This window comes from Myotis daubentonii, chromosome 2 (assembly GCF_963259705.1).
Source record: "Myotis daubentonii chromosome 2, mMyoDau2.1, whole genome shotgun sequence".
In the NCBI taxonomy this organism is placed as follows: domain Eukaryota; kingdom Metazoa; phylum Chordata; class Mammalia; order Chiroptera; family Vespertilionidae; genus Myotis; species Myotis daubentonii.
Genome location: NC_081841.1, coordinates 7745378 through 7755222, shown reverse-complemented (window position 1 = coordinate 7755222; position 9845 = coordinate 7745378). Strand labels below are relative to the sequence as shown.

At 62.6% G+C, this 9845-nt stretch overlaps 1 protein-coding gene across 1 annotated transcript; it reads left to right on the top strand.

The window, feature by feature from the left end:
• The first annotated feature begins 1995 nt into the window (after positions 1–1995).
• CDC42EP1 (CDC42 effector protein 1) lies at positions 1996–9489 on the top strand. The gene is made up of 3 exons (XM_059681606.1): positions 1996–2334; positions 6683–7431; positions 8310–9489. The coding sequence occupies exons 2-3, from the start codon at positions 6960–6962 to the stop codon at positions 8951–8953; spliced, it is 1116 nt and encodes a 371-aa protein (XP_059537589.1). The 5' UTR covers positions 1996–2334; positions 6683–6959; the 3' UTR covers positions 8954–9489.
• Positions 9490–9845: the final 356 nt, after the last annotated feature.

The window sequence follows — 9845 nt, the reverse complement described above, 5'->3', positions numbered from 1 at the left end:
ATCATATACGCCAGGTCCCTTGAAACATAAGCTGTGCAGATGTTTCTTCCCTGCAGCGACTGCGTCAAGCAGCAAGGGTGGACCGGCTCCCGGCATGCTTCCGTCACCGTCCGTCCAGTCCATTCTGTGCTCACACAAGAGCTTTCAAACGCACACCTGCCCTAGCCGGTTTGGCTCAGTGGATAGAGCATCAGCCTGCGAACCGAAAGGTCCCGGGTTCGAGTATGGTCAAGGGCACGTACCTCGGTTGCAGGCTTCTCCCCAGCCTGGGCCCTGGTCAGGGTGAGTGCAGGAGGCAAACCCATCGATGTGTTTCTCTCACATCCATATTTCTCTCTGTCTTCCCTTCTCTCTTCCACTCGCTCTAAAAAGCAATGGAAATATATCGGAGGGTGAGGATTTAAAAAAACAAACAAAACAAAAAACCCCGCACACCTGATCACGCTGCCTGCTGGTCCCATCCCTGCCTCGGTGAGTGAGGCTGCACACCTGGCCCAATGTTAACCCCTCAGACCTGGCCCAGTTTCTCTCCCAGCCCTTGACCAGGGGTCCTCAAACTACGGCCCACAGGCCACATGCGGCCCGCCAAAAACATTTATCCGGCCCGCCGGGTGCTTTTGCCGCCGCTGTGTGCATAGGAATTGGTTCATAATGTGTTTTAAACTATAGTCTGGCCCTCCAACGGTCTGAGGGACAGTGAACTGGCCCCCTGTTTAAAAAGTTTGAGGACCCCTGCCCTTGACTGTGCCCACCACCACTGGTCCTCAGTGCAATCCCCCTCCTCCCTCACCCTCCTCTTCGGCACCTCTGAGGCTATCCCGATCCTCCCTGAGACAAAGCCTGACCCCAGGAAAAGAGCACACGGACTGGTGTGTGCAAGTGCTGGCAATCTCTGTGCCTCGGTTTCCCCATTTTCCAGTTGTGCAAATAACCCCCCCCTCCCGGCGGCCAGCGGGGGGGTTCAGGAAGACAATGACAAAGCCCAGCACTCTGCACGCACCCCCTCTCCTCCACCCTCCACCTGTGGGTAAACAGGGCTCCTCGGCCCCAGCCAGGTCGGTGCTCAGACCGCTTCCTCCAGCCACGCCTGCCTCCTTCCTGGGGATCCTTGGCTCCAACCCTTGGCTGCTGCTCTCTCCTGCCAGGTGTGTGGGCACTTCACTGCCCTTCCCTCTGCCCATGTATCCCTTACAGCTCAACTGGGGTATTACCTCCTCTGGTGACCTCAGTGAGCCCTCCCCTCTCCTGAGAGCCTGGTGGGGTCTCTGTGCAAGGACAGTGCCCAGGACTTCCTGCCTGTCCTTGGAGCTCACTGTCCCAGGGGGCAGCAGCGGGGAACAAAAAAACACGAAGCGGGAGCCGGAGCTCTATCTCCCTCCTTGAGGAAGACATGGGGCCCGGTGTGCAGCAGATTCCCTGACCTCAGGGGCGGGGGAGGGTGCGCAGCCCAGCTTTCTGACCCATCCATCTGAGGTGTGATCTCATTTACCTGTTCCGCAAGCCTCCCAGGTGCTGACAGGGCAGAGCCCTTAGTAACATAACAGCTGATGCCTGCTTTAATCAGCCCATTTTACAGGTAGGGAAACAGAGGCTCTGAAAAGGTCAGCCAGGGCCAGGGCAGAATAGGCAGGCACCCCGCTGGGTTTCAGGGCCCATGTCATTGAGACCACCACCCCAGACCACACCACTCTCAGCGGCCTGCCATGGCCTGTCCCCCAGTCGGGCTCAAGTCCGTGCCCTGGCACCTGCGGGGCCTCTATAGGATTGAAAGGAATGGGAGAAAGGGAGTGGCCACCCCAGCTGGCAGAACTCAAGGCGTAAGCTGGTCTCTGGCATTCAAGGCCTCCGAGGTCAGGCATCCCGGTTCCCCCAACGCCCGCAGGAAGTGGCTGCAGAGCCCAGGAGGGAGTCGCCGAGGGCAGAGCGCCCCTGGGTCACGCGCAGAGCGGCAGGGAGGGCTTGGCTGCAGACGCCCCGAGTCGCCCAGCCCGGACAACCCGCACATTCCCCGGCTCCTCCTGCCCGGACGGCCGGCCTGGCGCCCCCGCCACTCCCCCTCCAGCTCTGGCCGCCGCCGGGGCGGCGTGCTGGGTGCCCGGGAGGGGCCCCGAGGGGGCCGGCCCCGCCCGCGGGCGGGAGGAGGGAGCGGGAGGAGGGCGCGCGCCCACACCCCGCCCCCGCCCCGGAGCCAGCCCGAGGAGCCCGCAGCCAGGGCGGCGCAGACCGGCCCAGCGACTCGCCCCAGCTGCGCGCCGGGACGCGCTGCCGCCACCGCCACCGCCTTCGCTGCCACCGCGTCCGCTCCCACCCGCAGCCCCGGGGCGCGGAGAGAAGGTAACCGCGAGCCGGCCCGCAGGTCCCGGGGTGGGCGGGGACGCGGCGGGGGGACCCGGCGCCCCGGAGCCTCTGCACCCTCCTAGGCTCTCCGGGCCGGGGCGGTGAGGGCGCCCGGGTGCCAACAGGAAGGCCCGGAGCGCTGGGCATGGAGCAGCGCGGGGACACTTCAAATTTGGGGTCGTTTTGCCAGGTTCCCGCCTGGAGGAGAGGGGGGCAGAAATTTGGGGGGAACGGCACACGGGGTGGCAGGAGGAGGGGGCGAGCAGAGCGCCGTCTAAGCTCCTTCCTGCCTGGGAAGGGGAGGGCCGGGGAGGGGGCCGTGTGTCGGAATGCCGGGCTCCTGGAGGCCGGCGCGGAGAGCGGGAAATGGGGGGGAGCGCTGGGGAGATGGACGGAGCACCCTGCCCCCTCCCCAGCCGCTGCATTCCAGGCCGAGCAGCGGATGAGGTCATCCCGTCCGGTTCCCCTCCGGCCAAGCAGCCGGCTGTCCCCTGCCCACCCCCGGGAGCGACCCTCCGCGTTCTAACCGCTGCCCCGGGGCATATTTTATGTCTGAAGTCTCTCCCGGACTTCCAATCCCGCGGCCCTCGACATAGTCTATTCCCGTCCCAACCGCGCAAGACGCGCGAATTCCGAAGCCCGCGGTCTAGACGGGGAAACTGTGGCTCAGGGAGGCCCAGGGGCTGACCCGGGGCCACCGCGGCCCGGAGCGCACGGGGTGCACCCGGCCTGTGGGGCTCGGCCCGCAGCCTCCCCTCGCCCAGGGAGGACTGACTTGGCTCTAACTTGGGGTGGGGGGGCTGGAAGCGACTCCCCTACACACACACACACCCCGCTCCCAGCCCGGGTCCCCGCTGAGACTTCAGACAGCTTGCTACTCTTTTCTGGCCTCAGTTTCCACGTCTGTCCACCTTGAAGCGGCTGGCCTTTGAGAAGCCAACTCCCCCCCCCCCCACCCCCACCCACCTACGGAGTTGGCCCCCTATTCCAGGGGCCCTAACCAAGATAGGGTCCCGCTGCCCATCGGTTGGGGTGGTGTCACCCAGCAGGGAGGGGGCTGGTGCACGCGACTGGCCTCCAGGATGCGAGGTAGACGGCGCAGCCTGGGTGACTCCTAGGCGAGCGGAGAGCGGCCGCCCCCGAGCGCGCCTCGGCCACCCCCGCATCCAGACGCGCGCCCGGCCTCCCTTCAACCACATGTGTCTCCGCAGCGGCCCCTATTGGCCGCTCCTAGTACACGGTCCCCGCCTGGGGCCTCAGACCTGGTCTTTGCGGTCTTTACCACCATTGAGTAAACGCCTGCCATGTGCTAGGGCCTGACTCTCCTCTGTGGGTAAATGTAAGGATTCCTGGGCCCCGGAGGCTGCTGGTGACCAGTCTTGCCTGAATGTATAGAGCTGCACCGCCTGCGTCCCTGGCATGCCCTTCCCAGGCTGGGCAGCTGGCCAGGGTCCCCTCCAACTCCCCCTCACACCCCTCCCCTGGCACTTACTGCGGATGTTGGGTGAATCCTGGGACGCTCCCAGCCACTCCTCTTTTCTGCCTGTGGCCCTGGGCAAGCTAATTCCCTTCTGTGTCTTGTTTCTTCATCTGAAATGGATGTTGTGACCATTAGCAGGTAGTATTCCTAGGCTCAGGAAAGCAGGTAGCACTTGTACCAGGACACCCAGAGCCGTGCTTACTCCCGGGCCAGGCGGGGCGCCCCGAGCGCCAGCAATGCCCTGTGGTCAGCGTCGAGTGCTGAACAGCTGCCACCACGAGTCCCTGAAATGAGAGAAGTTGGTATAGGATGTTGGATCTGAACCTAGAGCTACCCTGGCCCAGCGTCTGGGGTTTGATTACTACACCTTCCCCTCTTACAGGCTCCCGCGAGGGGCCGGCCTCAGTGCTGGTCTTGTTTTTCCACGTGGGAAAAGCAGGTCCCCGGTCTCGGTGTCCTGCCCTTGGCCCCACAGCATGGCAGGGGCTCTCTACTGCAGTGGCAGGAGGTGCCCAGAGGCACTTGGGAGGTGGGATCATCACCAGATCGGGGCACAAGCTGGCCTCCCAAGTAAGTCCCAGTGGCCATGGGGGTTTGGCAGGAGCCCCTCTGGCTGAGAGGAGCAGCTCCTTCAAGAAGCCAGGAAGGCCCTAGCCGGATTGGCTCAGTGGATAGAGCGTCGGCCCCCCCGGACTGAAGGGTCCCAGGTTCGATTCTGGCCAAGGGCACATGCCTGGGTTGCAGGCTCAATCCCCAGTAGGGGGCGTGCAGGAGGCAGCTGATCAATGATTCTCTCTCATCATTGATGTTTCTCTCTCTCTCCCTCCCTCTTCCTTCCTCTCTGAAATCAATAAAAATATATTTAAATAGGAAAAAAAGAAGCCAGGAAGCTGGGGGGCTAGGCGAGAAGTGTGTGTGGCCACATAGCAGACACAGTAAGCCCTCCACATGACATTTCAGAATGATCCCCCCACCCCAGTGTCTTCTTCCAGACATTCATCCCTCGTCTGCAGAGCAGGCAAACCTGGCCCATGCCATGTACCTGCCCTGTGACCTGGGCCAAGCCCCTTCCCTCGAACCTCGGCTCTCCCTGTGAGGTGGGCTGACCCTCCAGCCCTCGGGGAATCAGATGACATCACGTAATGGTTGGCCAACGGCAGCGCGCCTCACAACCACAGCAAACATTCCACGCGGACGTCTTGGTGCCAGTGGTGCCAGGGAAAGGGATGATTCAGAACAACCCGCCCCCCCAGGGGAGGAGTTAGGGTTGGGGGAGGATCAGATGGTGGGAAGGAAAGAGAATGCAGTCAGAAAACAAAGCAAGCTTTGTTTTATTGCCGCCTTTGTTTTTATCTTGTTATTTAACCTATTTTGAATTTCAAATAACATTCAAAGGGCAGTATTGAGATTTTTATGCTTGGAGGTGGCAGCAAAGTTATTAAAAAAAAAAAAAAAGTTGAGACTGGGATCTAGGTGTTCTTGTTAAAGACTATTATCAGTGTTTGCCAGCTGGAGTCCCAGGCACCTGGAGGTAAGTGACTTGCCCAAGGTCGCATGGTGAGGCCACGGAAACCCCCACCCACCCTCACTCGGAAGGGAGCAAGGGGTGATCTTTCAGCACGAAGGTTATCCTGTGGCACAAAGATCTCCTGATGAAACCGGTATTGGTTTAGCGCTTGCCACGTGCAGAGACCAAGCTGGGTGCTGGGAAGGAGGAAGGCAGGAAAATCCAGACAGGTGCCCCACCCTCCGCGTGCGCTGCCAATCTGGGGAGAGACAAGACTGGGCTCCGGGAGCCCGTCAAAGGCTCTGTGAGTCAGAGGCTCCGAGTTCAAGTCTCGACTGGCTCTCTCCATGTGACCTTGAGCAAGCTTGGCCTTCTCTGGGCCCCCGGAAGACGGAGGTCGGACCAGACAGAGGCCCGTAGGTGTCCTTCAGCCGCCACTTTCTAAGATACTAGAAGGGATAGGGTCAGACCAAGAGGAGTTCAGAGAAGATTGGGGCTGTGGTGCCATCAGGAGGGGAGGCAGTGGGCAAGGGATAATAGCTTTTGGTGCCAGCTGAGCCTTTTCTAAACTCGTTCCCTGATGACAAGACTCCTTCATCACTGAGACAAACTATGACCAAGTCCTTTCCTGCCGGCCTTCCCAGAGCCTCAGAGGCAGGAGACATCTGGAAAAAGCCACTTCGGACCACAGGATCCTTTTCTCAGGAAGCACCTTGAAGGCGGAGGGTCCTTCGGAACCTCTGCGTGGGCTGTTTACACAGCCATTCACAAAGGCTTTGACGGGCACCCCCTCCCTCCTGGCCACTCGGACTGGCAGACAATTTAACCTACAGAGAAGGGGGGGACTTGCTCAACCTGCCCGCCGGAGGCAGTGTAGCTTGGGGTTCAAGGGATCTGGGTGGAGGGGGTCCTGCTTCACCATTTCCTCCTGTGTAGTCTCAGGCAAGTCATTTCACTTCTTTGCCTTCATTTCTCCCCTCTAATATCGTGCTCCCTGGGGGCTGTTGTGTGACTTAAATTGAGTGATGAACATGTCATGGGCACTTAGTAGGCGCTTCATCAATGGGCCCTGTGTAATGACCACACACAGTGGAGGTGTACAGCCCTGTGAGTTTTTGTGCTCCCAGTCAATACCTGCTCAAAGGCAACCCCAACTCTGATGTCTGCCTCCGTGGCCCAGTTTTGCCTGCTCTTCCGTTTCTGTCCATGGGCTCACACCGTGTGTCCTCCTCTGTGAGGGTCAGCACTTCGTCGGTGCTCCCCGCCCCTGTTGTCGGCGGTCAGCGTGTTCTCTTTGGCGGTTCTTATTTGGCCCCAGAGTCCCCAGGCCTCCCATCACCTCTCTGTCTTTCCCTCAGGTCTCCAGCTGGACGGGAGAGGGGCTGTCCACTAGGCGTGCCTACCCGGTCCTTGGACAGAACATCGACGGCTGATTCCACGGGGCCAGGAGCCAGGCCGCAGGGAGAGACCGGCCATGGGCCCCCCGCAGCCTCAGCATTTGGGAGCAGCACCTTAGGAAAACAGGAGCAGCCTCCGTCCACCCTTGACACCGAGAAGAAGGGACCTGCCACGGACCCACCGCCTATCCCGGGCCCCAGCTGGGCATGGACCAGCACCTGTGACCTGCCAGAGCTGATGCCGGGCCCCCAGGGGGCCAGAGGAGCCCCCACCATGAGCCTGGGCAAGCTCTCACCCGTCGGCTGGGTGTCCAGCTCGCACGGGAAGAGGCGGCTGACTGCAGACATGATCAGCCCCCCGCTCGGGGACTTCCGGCACACCATGCACGTAGGCCGAGGCGGGGACGTCTTTGGCGACACCTCCTTCCTCAGCAACCACGGGGGCAGCTCCGGGGGCACCCACCGTTCGCCCCGCAGCTTCCTGGCCAAGAAGCTGCAGCAGGTGCGCAGGGTGGGGGCCCTGCCCCGGCGGATAGCGTCCCCGCCGTCGGCCTCGCCTGCTCCGCCCGCCGTCTCCCCCATCATCAAGAACGCCATCTCCCTGCCCCAGCTCAACCAGGCCGCCTACGACAGCCTCGACAGCCTCGTGGTGAGCAAGCTCAGCTTCAACAGCAGCCCCGCCGGCGCCGCGGACGGCCACTCCAGTTATGGTGAGCACCTGGGTGATCTGCCCGTTTTTCCGACGCTGAGACCCGGAGGGTTGAACGGTTCAACCAAGCCTCCAAGTGAGCTCTTTTCCCCACAGTCGTGTGGCCTCACCACGGAGGTCAGGCCCAAACCCCAGACCGTGGAGGGGGAGGGGTCAGAGGGTGGGAACCAGCCGTCTCCCCAAAATACACAGACAAATCTGGACAACCACTCACGTGGACAGACGCCAGAGGCCCTTCCTGCTTGGTGGGGCGGGAGAGGCAGATGCTGTCTTGGTGCCACTGGGCAGCTGGCCTGGGAACCAGGGTTCTGGTTCCTGCTGCCACCTCGTGGCCATTCCCTGCCCCGCAGCCTTGCCCCACCGCCAGCGGTTGCCTCCAGTGCTCCCCCTGTGGGTCTCTGCTCAGAACCCCACTGAGGGCTGGAGCCAGGGGCTGGACTTCCCCAGGCCTCCGTGGAGTCTGTGACGTCTAGGCAGTCAGACCCTGGCTGCTGGTTTCATCACTGTGACCAGCCCACCTTCAGCATCAGCCACACGCCAGGAGAGCAGGGGCACGGCCGAGGTCACAGTGGGGGAGATCTGAGCTTCAGGCTGGGTTCTGCCACCTCAGACTGTGGCCCCGGGCAAGCCCTTCCCCTCTGAGCCTCACTTTCTTCATCTGCAAAATGGGAATGAGGATCGTGTCCGTTGTCAGCTTCCAGGGTCACATGAGCGACTCCTGGGTTCCCTGTATTGGAAAGATGGGAGGAACTGAGTCCAGAGCGGGGAGAGACTTGCTAGACAGAGGGCGCATCGCAAGCGGGGTGGCTCCTGGCTCTCCCCTCCCCGGGTGCTGGTCAGGGACCCCAGCCCTGACCCCGCTTCCCATTTCCCTTCTAGGTCTGGACTCTGGGTTCTGCACTATCTCCCGCGTGGCTCGCCCGGAAAAGCCTCGTGACCGAGACCATGACAGTGCCTTCCCCTCCGAACCTGAGCTTCGCCGCTCTGACTCCCTCCAGTCCTTCCGCCTGGACCTCGACCTGGGGCCGTCTCTCCTCAGTGAGCTGCTGGGGGTCATGAGCCTCTCAGAAGGCTCTGCAGCTGAGACTCCAGCCCCAGCCCCTGCCGCAAGCCCCCCAGCCCCTGCCTCAAGCCCCCCAGCCCCTGCCTCAAGCCTCCCAGCCCCTGCCGCAAGCCCTCCACCCCGTGGACGCTGCCCCAATGGGGTAACTGCTGGGTTTGGCCCAGTGGCTGAGGCGCGGGCCAGCCCCGTGGGTGAGTGTCCCCGGGCACCTGCTGACATGGCCCCTGGCAGGCACTGGGGAGCCGGCTGGAGTGGCAGCCGGGGCAGCCGCCACTACACTGAGATGGATGCTCGGCGGGAGCTGGTGAAGGTGCTGCCCCAGGGGCGGGCCTCTTGGGAGAGCCTGGATGAAGAGTGGGGGGCACCCCAGGCAGGCAGCCGGGCCCCTGTGCCCAGCACGGTGCAAGCCAACACCTTCGAGTTCGCCGACGCTGAGGAGGACGATGAGGTCAAGGTGTGAGCAGCTGAGCGTGGGCTCAGGACCCCGCCCAGCCTCCGGCCACTCACTGCCCTGAAGAGCCCAGGTGCAGAGCTCGCCCTCACCTGACACCTGGGTCCTGCTGATGAGGGATGGAGAACCCACACTGCCCCCAAACCCTCCACGCCTCTGCTGGACAGACATGGGAGCGAGGCCAGGCTGGTGCTGGGACCTGGGTGTTCCCGAGGACCCTGCCCGGCTGACCTGCTTCCCCCCACTGCCGCTCTGGACCCCGGGGCCCTGCCTCCGGCCCCGCCCCCACCGGCTGGAGGGCCGGCCTCACAGAGCCGCCTTTGTGTGGGGAAGCTGTCCTTGCTGGTGGGGGGTAGGGAGCATACCACACAGGGCCTCTGTCTCCTCCCAAAGGGGCCGCCTGCCCACTCATCCTGGAGCTTCCCCAACGTGCCCACCCCAAGCACCCCTTGTCCCAGAAGCCTCGAGGTGAAATCAGGTGTGACCCCACCTTCTTGTGCACCCCAGACCTGCCTCCGGGTTCCGATTAAAAAGGCTTTTTGAGACGCTGTTCCTGCGCGACGTTTGGGGACCTGGGAGTACGGTGTCAGCTCCACCTGCTTCCATGCCCTCAGCACTGGGTTCGGGAGCCAAGGACCCTCTAGGGCCCCCAGCGCACTCGGGCCCAGAGGGTAATGAGTAACCAGGCTGGAAGGAATGTTCCTGAGATAAGAGGCCCAGGTGGGAGCCCTTATCTGCAGTTCCGGGAACGGCCCCTGGCCCAGGTGCCTGGATCCGTCCCTGCCTCTAATCCCACGGGGCAGCTTGGCACTTGCCCTGGTGATAACAGGGCAGGCAGGCGGGAGTGGGTGCTCAGAGGTGTTCGGAAGGGTGTGCCAACTCCGGCGGGGCAGTCCTATGC

What these genes read in the sequence shown, in the direction of transcription:
- CDC42EP1 (XM_059681606.1), top strand. Translation starts at nt 6,960, where the DNA reads ATGCCGGGCCCCCAGGGGGCCAGAGGAGCCCCCACCATGAGCCTGGGC. An exon ending in GGACGGCCACTCCAGTTATG is followed by an intron (nt 7,432 to 8,309) that starts GTGAGCACCTGG and finishes TTTCCCTTCTAG; the next exon opens with GTCTGGACTCTGGGTTCTGC.